General features: G+C 46.3%; 1 protein-coding gene across 1 annotated transcript in view; it reads left to right on the top strand.

Annotated features, from left to right (window-relative positions):
• Rps6ka2 (ribosomal protein S6 kinase A2) overlaps nucleotides 1-14,644 on the top strand; it is a 277,507-nt gene that overhangs the window by 35,824 nt on the left and 227,039 nt on the right. The window contains exon 3 of the mRNA XM_060373460.1: nucleotides 12,927-12,986. Within this exon, the coding sequence (XP_060229443.1) occupies nucleotides 12,927-12,986 (60 nt within the window). The remainder of the gene's footprint in view (nucleotides 1-12,926; nucleotides 12,987-14,644) is intronic.

Genomic DNA, 14,644 nt, shown 5'->3' with positions numbered 1-14,644 from the left:
TTTGACTACTACACCTTGTAGAAACGAGGTCATACTACGTTTTTCTTTCTCATGACTAGTTTTCATTTAGAATGCTGCCTTCAAGGATCACATACGTGGTAGCATCTGCCAGAATTTCATTCCTTAAAGGCTGAATACCACTCACAGTATGTCTATAACACCTTTTGGTTGGTCCATTTGTCAGTGGACATTTGAGCTGTTTCCACTTTTCTCCCCAGTACTTGGGATTGAACCCAGTCTCTCTTTATGGAGCCAAGCACTGGAACACTGAGCTGGAGGTCCAGCTGCACTTCCACATAGTAGCTTTTGGGAATGTTTCTAAGTATCTCTTAGAGATCCACTTTCTGTTCCGGAGTATAGACCAAGAACAGGTCATTTTATTTTAATCTTTTTAGTCGCCATATTGTCTCCACACAGCAGCTGTACTGTTTATACTTTTAACAAGGGTTCACAGGGTTCTATTTGTTTTTTGTTTGTTTGTTTTCTTTTTCTCAGTTTTGCTAACATTTGATATTTTCTTTGTGGAGTGACTACCTTTAGAGGTGTGAGGCAATGGCTCAGTGTAGTGCTGACTTGCATTCACTTAATAAGGCAAGCTCTCTAAGTTTTCCATTTATTTCATGTTGGCCATTTACAGAAATGACAACTCAGTTCCTTTACGCAGTTTGAATTTAATTTATTTTACTTTTGTGTTTTAGTTCTTTATATATTCTTGCTATTACTTGTTCACCAGATAAATGATTGGCCAGTGCTTGCTCCTACTCCCTAGGTTGATTTTTTAGTGTTGGTGTTATCTTTTGATTCATGAGGTCAGGTTTGCCAATGTTTTCCTTTTGATGTCTATGCTTTTGCTGATCTGTCCTAGAAATGGTTGCCAAATGTGCTGCCACCCATTGTTTCATAAAGATTTTATAGCTGTAGACTCTACACTCAGGGCTTATGTTGGTTAGTTTCATGCCAGCTTGAGCAGAGCTAGGATCATTTGGGAAGAGGAATTAATTCTCAGCTGAGAAAATGCTTCCATGGGATTTGCCTGTAGGCAAGTGTGTAGTGTGTTTTCTTGATTGATGATTGATGTGGGTAGGTCGAGTTCTGTGGGGGCAGCGATAGCCCTGGGGAGGTGGTCCTGGGTGGTATAAGAAAGCAGGCTGAGCAAGCCAGGGAACAGGCCAGTAAGTAGCACTCCTCTGTGGCCTCCACTGCAGTTCCTGCCTCTGAGGCTCAGCTATAAGCTCATGGCCTGACTTCCCTCAGTGATGGAGTGAGCTGAGAGCTGGAGGCTGCTGTAAACCCTTTCCTCCAAGTTGCTTTTTGATCATGGTGTTTTCTCATAACAACAGAAATCCTAACTAAGGTGGCCTCAGATCCATTCTGAGTTATGTTTTACACCTGCTTTTAGGAGCAACCCAGCACCATTGTGGTGACTGTGGATATTTGGTTTTCTCGGCGTTGTATTGAAAAGGCCGTTCTTCCTTGGAGTATCAATCTCAGAAAAGACCCCTGGGCCCAGATTTTTTGGTTCTGTTGCTCTCCTTGTGGAGCTCCTCCCCCCTCCAGGTCTTTCTATCTCCCCCTTCTTTCATAAGATTCCCTGCAGTCTGCCCAAAGTATGGTTATGAGCCTCAGCATCTGCTTTGATATCCTACTGGGTAGAATCTTTCAGAGGCCCTCTCTGGTAGGCTCCTGTCCTGTTCCCTGTTTTCTCCGTCTTCTGACTTCTATCCTGTTTGCCTTTCTGAGTGAGGATTCTTCATATTACCCAGGGTCTTCCTTCTTGCTTAGCTTCTTCAGGTGTGCATATTTTAGTATGTTTATCCTATATTATATGTCTAATATCCACTTATAAGTGAGTATATTCCATGTGTGTCTTTCTGTTTCTGGGATACCTCACTCAAGATGATCTTTTCTAGGTCCCATCATTTGCCTACAAATTTAATGATTTCCTTGTTTTTAATAAATAACCTAGAACCCCTGTATAGATGTAGCCCATGGTGGCTCAGTATCAAGTGGGTTCCCTAGTAAGGGGAACAGGGACTGTCTCTGACATGAACTCAGTGGCCGGCTCTTTGATCACCTCCCCCTGAGGTGGGTGCAGCCTTACCAGGCTACAGAGGAAGACAATGCAGCCAGTCCTGAAGAGACCTGGTAGGCTAAGGTCAGATGGAAGGGGAGGAGGGCCTCCCCTATCAGTGGATTTGGAGAGGGGAATGGGAGGAGATGAGGGAGGAAGGGTGGGACTGGGAGGGAATGAGGGAAGGGGGCTACAGTTGGGGTACAACGTGAATGAACTGTGATTAATATAAAAAAGAAAAATAAAAGTTAAAAAAAAGAAAAAGAAAAGGCCATTCTTTATACAGGGAGTGACTTTGGTACCCTTGTGTCAAACTTGTTGAAACTCACATGGCCCTTTATGTGAGGATTCACTTATGGTTTGTGTATTTAATATGGTTTGTAAGTCTGAATTTGTGCCAGCCCCACACTGTCTTAAATACTGTGACTTTGTCATCACAAATATTGGTATCAGGATGTATGATTCCCCTGCCCCCAGCTCTGTTCTTGGTTAATATTGTTTTGTTTATTTGATACCCATTGATTACATATGACTTTTAGCATAGATACCTCTATTTCATAAAGTAAGTTCTTTAACTTTTGGTAGGCATTTATGTTAAAGCTACACGGAGTATCACACATTGCTAACTTCATATTGGGTTTACATGTGTGTGAACATGGTACATTTATCCTCATTTATGTCTCCCTCAGGTCCCCCAGAAATGCTTTAGAGTTTTCACTGTACATGACTTTTTTTTTTTTGGTTAATTACTAAGTCTTTCATTTTTCAATCTTGTTGTAAGTGTAATTGATTTATTAATTTCTCCTTCATATTATTTATTGTTACCATGGAGAAATGTGACTGATTTTGATTTGTGAAGTTTGGTTTATTGGTTCTAATATTTTTTTGTGGACTACTTTGTGTTTTTTACCTATCAGTTTACATAATTTGAGAAGAGATAAATGTATCAGATTTCTGCTTTATTAGATAAATTTGAATAACTTCTTTTTTTTAAAAAGTTTTGTTCCTAGTTTCTCTGGTGGGGACTCTGTTAAGCTGAGGGAGAAAGCTGGGTGTCCTTGGCTTGTCCCTGACCTTAGAAAAGGTTCAGTCTTTCCCCAGACTCTGACCTTGGCTGTGTTTTTCTTTGTGTATGGTTTTTATCATGTAGACACAATCCTTTTTATCTTAGTTGCTTTTTCGTGGGGAAAGCATGTGGGTCTGGTTTGTTGTCTCATGGGCGGCTGCTCAGGTGTTTGTGCTTGCTTGTTAATTTCATTCAGCTGTTTCCTCGAGTCTCCCAGAAACTCCTCGAATTCCTTGAAGTTTGTGATTGTTCTTTTAAGTTCTGTGTCCTGGGTTCATCCAGGTCTTTCTCACTGGCGATTGTTGTTCAGGACTCGTGGGCTTTGGAGAGAAGACCAAGACCCTGGCTCGGTCTTTCCCATGGTTTGTATTTTTACAATGAGATCTGGATGTGTGGACTTTTTGCTAGCCCTGTGTGTTATGTGGACAGAGCAGGTTTGGGGAAGAGAGATGTGTGGGCAAGTTGGGCCTGAAGGCTGGACATTGTTTCAGTGGAACAAAGTCAGGTGGACACAGGGGGCCGGGCTAGGGTGCAGGATGGGCATCCTGGACTAAGCCTGGAGTGTACAGATAAATCTAGGGCAGTGCTTCTCAGGCTTCCTAAGGCTGCGACCCTTTAACACAGTTCCTCATGTGTGGTGCTCCCCACCATGAAATTACTCTGTTGCCACTTCATAACTGTACTTTGCTATGATTGTGAATCATAATGTAAATATCTGATATGCAGGAGATCTGAAATGTGAACTCCAAAGGGGTCGTGACCCACGCATGAGAGCCTCTGATATAAAGGTTAGAGAGGGCACATGGAGGGGATGATCAGCCCTACTGCCTGGGCTAGACCCTGAAGAGAGCTACAGTTGTGTGGAGAGCTTAGATATGGCATGGGAGGGGCCTCCACAGAATATTCTTAAGTAAATAAAATACCTTTAACCTTTAAAAATCGAATATAGTGGAATTACTAAGATTTGAAATCATGTGAATTTCTCTCTCCTTTCTTCCTTCCCTTACTCCTGTAGGCAGTGTCTCCTTCCTCCTTGGAGAACGGCCTTCACTGTTTACCACTTGCTTACAAATGTCAGCCAGTAAATGGCACCAAAACATCAGTACATTTTCAGTAAAACCATGTACAGAAGTGCCAGTGCCATAATGTTTTTGTCATTACCGTCTCAATTCCACAGAGACTGAGTTGATGATTGCCTAGAGAATTCCTCAGCTCTGCCCTCTTCCGTCGACACTCAAGCGGTATTGATCCCACTGTGCTCTGGCAGCAGGCACCTTCCTTACTTCAGAACCAGCAAAAGCTGGAATGGGGAGTGCTCCTGCAGCTATTTTACAATATTAATGTTCTTTGCAATCACAGGACAAACTGAAGACATGCTTCCCATGTCTCATGAAATCACACTTTAATTTGGGAAAGCAATTAAATTGAGGGCAAGGGAGTTTGCAGTTATCTCTGGTAAAGAAATGCCAAGGGGTTGGCCCACTGCCCATTTGGGGCTCTGTGAAGCTGCAATGGGCTTGGCGGCCCACAAGCACCAGAAACTTAGCTCCTGGTTCTGGAGCCTAGATGTACACACAGAGGTGTCTTGTGTACTCTGGTCCTAGTTCAGAGATGGAGATGTCTCGTTGCACCCCTGCCTGGTAGAAGCCTGAAGCTTCCTGGGGCCTCTAATTCCACCTGTGGAGCTCTAGTCCATGACCCGATCACTTCACACAGGCCAGCCTCCTGACATGGCCCTCTGGGGCTAGTAATCACTTGGATGCTTGCAAGTATGATCTGACTAGTTTCTCATTTTTGCTGCTGAGTTTGTTTCTGCAACTCTGATAAAACATCTCGGACTCCATACTTTACCGAACCAGGCATTTATTTCTCACAGTACAGAGGATGGCTGTCAAGGTGAAGGAGCCAGTAGATTCCATCTTGAGGGAAGGCAGCTCTCTGCTTCCATCCCAGAGGGAGCAAACGCTGTGCCCTCATGGGACACAAGGGCAGAAAGGCCTTGCTCTGTATTCCTTTTACAAGGCCACCAATCCCAACTTCCCTCCTCTAGCACCCCCAGGACGGTATCTGGGGTCTAGATTCTCACCATGAACTCTGGAGAGAATTGACCTAAGCTGCTGTACCACCCTCTCCTTAGTCATACTCCCTGTCCAGCGCCTGGTCTTGGAGAGCAGGTTGTGGAGGCCGGAAGTTGTTCTGGACTCCTGGACCCTACTCTGGGCCAGGCACATGTACTCAGGGGTTGTCCAGACCTTTGTGGATTCCTGCCCACTGCTTAGTTAACCTGTCCCAATGACTCATTGGCTTTAAATATTTTTTTAAGAACCATCAAGGAGCTGGTCTGATGAGTTGAGATGCCCGCTGTCCTGGACCCATAGCCATCCCTTGCAGCAGAAACAAGCAGCGTCCCAGCTTGAGAATGCTCTCTCACAGGCCCCTGTTAGGGAGAATGCTCTCTCACAGGCTCCTGTTCGGGCCTCTCAGGGAAGTGCTGCATTTCTCAGCATGTAAACATACTGGTATTTTACAATAAAACTCCTGGCACTGCTTAGCGTTTCCATGGTAATTTGACAGTTGGCCAAGCCTTTTTGAAAATGTGTTTTTCTGAGAATACAAAATTTGGTTGTCAGTCTTTCCTTGAGCTTGGATTTCCATTCTACTCACCCCCTTGGAAAGTTAAACCAAACAATATGGTCTCCCTTCCCTACCTCTTTCCCCTCCCCACCTTCCCTCTCTCCCTCAAAGCATCGCATCCATTACCTTCCTGCGTGGCCTGACAGAAAACCATCTCTCTAAATTGAAACTCAGTTTTAAATCTAATGTTCTGCCACCACAGGCTCTACTGTTGGAATTAAAGTTACAATCATCGTTAGCATATAATCGATTAGGGCTGTGATGTGGGTATAGCAATGCAGGCAGCAAGGGATCCCACACAGCACAGTATTGTAACTGCACTCGCCGCTATTTGTTTACTTGTGTGGGGTAATCTGGGAACATTCTAGGAATGGGGAGTTGCTGGGTCACACCGAAGCTTGTCACCGGTGTCCCTACCACGTGTCTGACTTCGGTGCTGGGAGCATTACTGGGGCCTCTTGCATGCAAGGCTAGGAATCAACCACTGGGTTGTTCTGCTTCCAACCCAACTGCTTGCTTTGCAGTGATCCAGATCATGTTACAGGAAATTCACCTCGTTAACAAAATTGAGACAAATTCTCAAACCTGAGGATGAAATAAATGGAAATTCTCCAGCACAGCCACAGTCTCAGGATGCTACACTCTCCCTCAGCCTCCCTCCCCCATCACTCTGGACTTACCTCTAACTTTGTTTTACCTTTGTTCACTCTCTAAGCAGGTGTCAGTTGTCCCTGGAGGTTCTGATGGGCCCTGCTGTGGTTATTTCTACACCGGCCTACCCTGAGCCAGATCCTGGCATTAGAGGGCATCTCTGAGGCCGTCCGTAAGACTGTGTCTAATCTCTGCTCTGTCCCCACTGTGCAAGGTGGCCAATTCCAACTCTCATTTGAGTGGGCAGGCAAAGCCACATGGTCCCCCTTGAGTCCTTCCTTGCATCTGTGTTTCTGTCTGACAGCTCAGTGATCCCTCCACCCCTATGGAAGTCATTTCTCTCTGATAAATGGCTGCATTTATCAGATGCCAGACCTAGCTCTGGCAATGCTCTTTAGGCTCTGAGATGCTCTGCTAATTTCTACCATGAGCTTCTGGGCAAATGTGGCATCCCTTTACTTGACCAGGAGCATTGGTGAAATGTGTGGCATCCAGTTTCTCGGCTCTGGGTGAAATTTCAGTGTCGGAAAAGCAGCCTTGTCGCTCCGTCCTTGCTGCCTCCCATGCGAAAGCTACTGTGTTAACACATGAGAGCAAGCCATGAAAGGAACTAAGAATACTGAGGGGGTTATTGCAATCTGAAAGCCCTGCCTTAGCAATATTTTTAAAAACAGCAGAATATGGAGATAGTGGTGTGTGAGCTGAAGCGAGACTGGGGTGGGCTCGTCTCTGCCTGTGTCTGTTCTGAGCACTGTAGGCGAGGTTCATTCACCCGGGCAGCAGAAGAGGCTGTGGTGTTTCTTCCAGTGCAAATCCAGTTTCTGAGGTCATAAGACACTGATCCTGTGGCCGCTCAAACCAATTAGGTAAGGTGGGCCTTGTTTAACTTTCAGTTCTGGAATGGGACACTGGCCTCGCACATGCTAGGCAAACACTCTTCCAGTAAATCACACAACAGCTCTACCTTTAATTTTCATACTTTTAAAATTTCCCAGTGTGTACTCTTGTATTTGAGTAGTGGGGGAGGGGGAGAAATCAAGGGAATGAAAGGTGCCCAGCAGAGTGTCCCTTCCTCTAGACAAGGATGCCCTGGGCTTTTTCTGGGAAGTGATTAAGGATGTGAACAAGGTTTAGCGGGATCCCAGGTCTGAATGAGAAGTCCTTTGGGGAAGGTGGGTCCTCTGTGTCCCACAGCCATTGCCTTTCAGGAGGCTCCTCCTCAGCTTATTCTCTCTTGATCCCTGTGATGATGACAGTCACACTGAGCCCTTTACAGCGCACCAGTCCCTGCTCCTCTCAGCACCTGATCACTGCAGATCCTCCTCTGACGTGGGGCTCAGGCCTCCCAGTGCCTTTGTCTCTGTGTGCAGTGCCTCCCATTGAACCAGAAGCCAACAACCATGCCCTTTGTCTGTATATCTCTGACCTAGCTCTGGCGATGTTCTTTAGGCTCTGAGATGCTCTGCTAATTTCTACCATGCACTTTTGGGCAAATGTGGCATCCCCTTACTTGACCAGGAGCATTGGTGAAATGTGTGGCATCCAGTTTCTCGGCTCTGGGTGAAATTTTAGTGTCAGGAAAAGCCATTGCCACATTTTCTTTTTTCTCTGGACTTTGGTCCACTGGGGACATCAGATTTCCAAGAGTACTGGGTGAGACCAGAGCAGTCTCCCGTATGCAGCCAGGTCTTCAGATTCTTTATTCTCAGCACGGAAATCCTGACTGGATCTGAACCTGCTCTGGAGCTCCTGGCACCTCAGGCAGGGCATCAGCCAGCTCCTGGATGCTCTGCATGTGGAGTCCTTCAGCACTCTGACTCTGCAGGAAATCTCTGCTGAACTTGCACATCACTCCAGAAAAGTGTGTAAAAGCCACATGTCCACAATAGAACCCACTGTTTTGAATGTTGGAGTCCCAGTAGCCCCAGGATTGTATTTCAGGTCCAACAGGCTTTGCTATGAAGCGAGGCCATTTCCTGCTTGTTCTTGGGGCTGCTGATAAAGTCTCAGTTGCAAAGTACAGCAGGAGTGCACATACCTTCAGTCCCCTGCCTCAGCAGATCCTCTGTGTAGGTAAGGCTTGCCCTTACCTGGCATACATGCCATCTCTTTCTGAAGATGCCACAGCGGGTGTAGGAGAGTCTGCGGTTCTGTGATCACTCTGCTCTCGGTCAGTAGCTGTGACATTCTGAGGTGTCCATAGTACGGCCAACTCTAAGTGCCTGGTGGTGTGATGGAAGAAAGGCGTGCCCACAGAGGTTCTGAGAAATGGGTGGGAGCCTCCATGTTCTTCACAGGACCGCAGTTGCTAGACCAGGCTGGGCTGCATGGCGGAACTGTCAAATCCACCATGAGGACTTTTCCAGCTCTCCAGGAACTGGAATTTTCAAGTGCTTGGCTGCAAACCCCCTCTTTTCGTTTTTTATAAAGGAGCTCCCGGGTTTCACTGGTGGGTGCCTGGAAGCTTGCCTTCTCCCTGCAGCCTCTGCTGACATCTAGTGGCAAAGGGTGAATAATCAAGTGTAAGACATTGGAAGGCTGAAGGGATCAGGGAATTCAGAGCTCCCACCCCCAGCCCCATCTGTGTGTGTGTGTGTGTGTGTGTGTGTGTGTGTGTGTGTGTGCATGATATGTAGGTGATGTGTTTACTATGTGTGCACATTTGTCTATGTAGGTGCAGGCTGTGTGCACGGTGTGGGTGTAGAAGTCAGAGGACAATCTTGGGTGTTGGTCCTCGCCTACTTTGTTTGGGTCTGGGTTTATTTGTTGTTCACTGGTATGTGGAAACGCTCTGCTAGCTGCCTCAGAATCACCCAGAATTTTGGTTTCTACCTCCATTTCCACATAGGGATGCTGGGGTTACAGATACTTCTGCTACAGGTCCAGCTTTCACGTGGGGATTTGAACTCAGGTCCTCAGCCCTTGCATAAGTGCCTCTTCCCACTAAGCCATCTCCTCTGCTCCTAAATGACTTTTTAAAAGTGACAAAATCTTAATGTTGAATGCATGACCTAACTCTACAGGAAACAGAATTTAAGGTGGGGTCAGGTATATACCCAGGTCCTTTAGCTTGTTTGAATCACCTAAGTAGTCTGTAGTCCCTCTCTGGGTACATCCTTACAGAGTTGGAGCTGTGTGGCCTTGGACCTTGGGTCAGGTGGATAAAAACAGGTCACCAATGTTCTCAAAGAAGAACTAGGGGCTCATGGGATCCCTGTGATCTTAAAATATGAAAGAGGCCTCCGTGTTCCCACGTGATTAGCAGGGCTAGAAATCCTTACCGGAACTTGGCACTCATTTCTGCCCATACTCTCGTGTGTAGCAGGTTCACCTTGACTATATAAATGGGGATGTTGAGGCTGACTGGTGGAATGACTTGCCCAAGGTCTGGTGTCTGGAAATAAACCCTGGTTGGCAACTGAGGAGGAGGCAAAGGCCCTTGCAAGCTTGCAGCATATCGCCGGTGGTGGGCGTGACATATCGAGAGCCAGAGCTCCTTCCGCAGTGGCCATCAGCATGGTGAGCAGCTGTGATGGGAGCAGTAACTAGTCTTAGACTAGTTGCCACCCGAAGGGATGAGCTTTTCTAGACTCCTGTGTGCTGACTTTATTTATGAAATGACATATGCATGTGCGCACACACAGAAATATAAAATATTTTTTAAAAACCTAATTTTACAATTTTTAGAAAACGGCATACACGTTGGTTCTTCCTGCTGCTCGCCATGAGGTTGTGCAGAGATGTGCACAAAGGCTTCAGGCCACTCCATCATCTAGTGATCAAGGGCCTCCTCATTCCCATCTTCTCTTAAAGGACCAAGCTGAAAGACCTGGAGGACTAGCATGTCTCCAGTCCAGGAACCCCGTGGGAGCTAAATGTGTGCTGCCCATACTGTCACACAGGCATCCTTTTGGACTGTTTTCCCATCTCCTTTCTATCTGCCCCATCACAGAGACTCCACGGGGAGGTAGGATCTGTCTTCTTCACATGCTCTGGGTAGGTGGAAGGTAGGAGGGGGTATTTGGAGCAAAGGCCCACCCAGGTCTGGCTCAGGAAGGAGACACACACAGGCATTAACAGGTTAAGAGGCTAATGGAGGGGCCAGTTAGGAGAAGCGAGTCGGGGGTTAGAAAGGATGGTGCAGATGTGATCTTGTGGGAGACTCACTGATTCCTAAGCCACTTCTTGGTTCTAGATTATCCTGAATATTTCTTGCAGAGTGCTGCAGGGAGAGAAGGGGCAGAGGATCCTAAGAGAATGGGCAGAACTTAGCAGCTTCTGCCTCTGCAGGCTAAGCAGAACATGTATAGTTCAAGGGATGTGTTGGGGCCTGGAGCATGTGCAGGGCGGGATTGTTGCCTGGTGGGCTGGGCATGGACAGAGTGAGGTCTGAACTGTGTTGTGCTCCATTTGATGAGGCATCTGCCAGTCAGTGTATCATTTATGATCACTACATCTCTCTGTGTTAGTTTTAGGAACTAAATCAAACCGGCTTTTAAAATATTAGGAATTTGTCAGAGCGTATTACTGAACAATGGTGGTTCCTTTGGATTTGAACCAAAACATTCCAAAGTGTCAGCGGGGCCTGGGTTTCTCCCCCTCCATGCTTCACTTCACTCTCGGATGGGCATTTCCTGGGCAAAACAAGCACATACCCACCCTTGAGTCCTCAGCAAAGGTAGCATCTCAGGACAAGACAAGGCCAGGCCCAGACCTCGGAATCTCTGAGAGAAAGGGATAGTGATGGGGAATATCATGCCAGATCTGACAGAATTAATGTCCCACAGAAAGAAAAAGCCCATTTGCCACAGAGAGAGAAACTGCTGGCTTGCCCCAACAGTTCTTTTCTGTACATACCCGCACCGTGGAAGCCGGTATAAAAGGTGAGGGTCACGTAAAGAAGTAACCCCTCAAGACAGTGCCCGTGCTGTTCAGCCATCACTGTCTAGCCATGGACGTACCACACACTCACATGAAAGTAGCCAGCATCTGCCCCCAGAGGGTCTCCTTATCTGGGCTGGGAGTGCTTACAGCTCCAAGGTGGTTCCAAGGTTCCCAATGTGAGACTCCCAGCCTCCTGTTGGTCCTGTGGGGAAACCTGCTGAGCTGAGGGGCAGAACCAACAGACGCGGGGCTCTCTCCACACCCCAAAGTTTGCATCATGGTAACGTATGACAACCCATAGCAGCTGTGCAGCAGTGATGCAGCAAAGCCCCTTTACTCTGTTAGTGAAGGTGGCAATTCTGGCTCGCCATGGCACCTGGACCACAGTTGTTATTAAGTAGCAAAGGCATAGGATTGGATTTTGGCTTTTCCTTATCTCTTATTCAGTAGTGAATCTGATCCAAGGGGCAGAGGATAGAGACTAGAAGACAGGGTTGCAGGGGAAAGCCCAGCTCTAACAGAAGCCAAACATTCTCTTTTTAAAAATGGTATTTATTTTTTAGTGTGTGTGTGTGTACATTTGCTTGCCGTGGTGCATGTGTAGAGGGATTGGTTGGAGAAAAAGGAAAGGGGAAATGATATAATTTTATTTTAAACAAATAAAAATTAGTATTGAAAAAATCAATTAACAATAAGGACTCCTTAAATTTCACATTAAGCCCCTTGGTTTATGCTTATACAAGCAACCTGTTATCTATTCAGCCAAGGTAGCAGTAATTAAGAAAGTTGAGAATATTTGTGTGTGTGTGTGTGTGTGTGTGTGTGTGTGTGTGTGTGTGGTATACATGCCTTGGTATATGCGTAGAGGTCAGAGGACAACCTGAAGGATTAGGAAGCCTGTCTTCATCATCTACCATGTGGGTCCCGGGTATTGAACTCAGGCCATCAGGCTTGGTGGTAGGTGTCTTTACACTCTGAGCGATCTGATCTCACATACCTGAGAGATGCGTTCCCAAAATGTGCAGAGATGGGGACAGGCATGATTTCTGTCCTCAAGCCCCCAAGAGCACATTCTCAAGTAAGTCTTCAAACTGTCTCTAAATCACTGTGACCAAAAGGGGTCTGGAAAGGACGGGCCCCTGCCTGAACACAGTCTTGGGTTTAAGCATCAACGGTTAAGTGTTGCTGGGGTCGGGTCTCAGCTACGTGTGCTCACATATTATAGTGAACTTTGTGGCTACGGTTGCTGCAGGGAGCATTTTCAATGCAATGGGTACCAAAGACTCAAGCTTGGAGGTTGCCCCACCTGCCACAGGCAGTCACATAGCTCACCCCCACAGCTTAAGCCGGCTGCTGTTTTCAGTTGAGTTTTCAGGCTCATCACTTCCTCTGGCAGAGTTTTTAAAGTTGCACAAAAGTTGCCAGTTCCCCTCTGTGTCTTCTCTAAGAGAGCCTCTCCAGTGACAGAAACTCCTTGAGGCTCCTTAGGCCATGTGGAGGTTTATGTTTAGAAACAAAAGGCGGACAGTCTTGGTGGGTACCCATGGGTGAGGACAGCTGAAGGCATGTGCTGTGGACTGACAAACTCACCTGTATTCCTTCTCCACTCTGCTTTCCCAGGGCAAAGGTGACATGGCCCCCTCAGCTGAGGCACAGCCAGCTTCATCATCGTCCGCAGAGGTAAGATGATTCATGACTCACGATTCATGTAGTCATTTCCCTCCGCTAATGTGGCAGGCTCTAGGAAAAACGGCCAACGTGAAGGGTTTCTCAGTTCCCGTGGTTGCTTACCCTGCCTGGAGTCTAAGGAAGCAAACTGTGGTGTGCTTTTTGAAAACTAAGGTATAAAACTGAAAACTTGTGACATTCTAGAGGAGATACAAGCACAGTAGGTTATGCAATGAAGTCTTTGAATAGTAGGGGTCTGCCTTGTGTGCCAAAACCAGAATAGCACCTAGCTAGCATTCCTTATTGTAGGGTCTTTTAGTCAGAATCTGTGGGTCATCGGAGTTATTTTATTACTCCAAGTGTGATACCCCTTTAAGACATCTATGTGCTGTTGGTGCCTGCCAGCTCCTGAATTTGTGCTTGGGTAAATCAGGGTCCCAGTAGCAGCATTTTGGGAGCTAGGCCTAAGAGGAGCATCTTTAGATGGAAATGAGTTTCTATTTTTTTTCAAATGGCTGCTTGCTTTTAATAACATTGCAAATAAAAAAGTTTCTAAGATGTCATTTATGTTAGTCTGCAATGCCTGGTTCCCAGGATACAGTTAATCCTTTCTACATTGGAGGAGGGCACTAGGACCCAGCCAGGTAGTGGGTTTTGGCTGGGTGATGTTAATTGATATCAATGTAATAGGTGTTGAACAAAAACACTCCTAATTTTTCTGGAGTGTTTTTGCTTTCTTTAAGCAAGAAAACAAATAATAACGATGATAATAATAGCAACAACAATAATAACAAGGAAAGGAATGAATATAAAGGATGAGTAAAGCCCCTGCAGGCTGTGCTCAAGGGCCAGGGTTCTGGTTGTGCTTTCAGACGTGTCTTGGTATAACCACCAGGAGTCCCTGATGTTCAGGGTGAGAACACACAGTAGGGACCTGACTGCCAGTCAGTCCTTCCTCAGAACAGGCTGGACAGTGTGGGATGCAGCAGGCTTGCGGGGACTTAAGAGGGCTGGTCTGACCCTCTCTCTGCTGGTGCTTCTGTGATCTTTCCCTCCTCCTAACTTTTGCTCTATGATGAGACTGCAAACGCTTATTTTAAAAGACTGTAGCACTACAGTGCCCCAGGCTAACCTCACAGCAAAGAGTCATCTGCTGTGGAATGTGTGTGCCCAGAGATTTGAAATATTGGGACACTTCCCTGGTACTGTCGTCAAGGTGGCTGATGTAATGATAGTTGTCACATTAAGTTGTCACTGTATTTTCTAAGACCTACAAGCAACTGTTTGCTTAATTAAATTTCCTCACCATTGTTGTTTTACCGTTTATTTCTTCGGCTATAATAAAAAGGAATTTGGGAAAAGAAACAAAGGAGATAAAGGTTCCTTGAAGGGTGTGTTCTGTCTATGCATAGTGCAGGTGTCATATCCCAGAGGACTGGGTCCTGCTGTGTGCTAAAGGCTGTGCTGTTTCCTTCTCTCCTTGTTACATTAGATTGCTGCTTTGCAGTGAGCACACAGCACTGTTTTACAGAGAGGACAGAGACATTTACTGAGTCTATAGATCCTGACAAAGAAAATGTGGTTTTCCCAGCCTTCCTGTCAGACAGGAACAAAATCACAGGAGCGTGGCCACCCTTGTCCACTGTCCTACAGCGACAGAGGCCAAGGTT

Source organism: Meriones unguiculatus, chromosome 20, assembly GCF_030254825.1.
Source record: "Meriones unguiculatus strain TT.TT164.6M chromosome 20, Bangor_MerUng_6.1, whole genome shotgun sequence".
Lineage (NCBI taxonomy): Eukaryota > Metazoa > Chordata > Mammalia > Rodentia > Muridae > Meriones > Meriones unguiculatus.
This window is presented reverse-complemented; position numbering and strand designations above follow the sequence as displayed.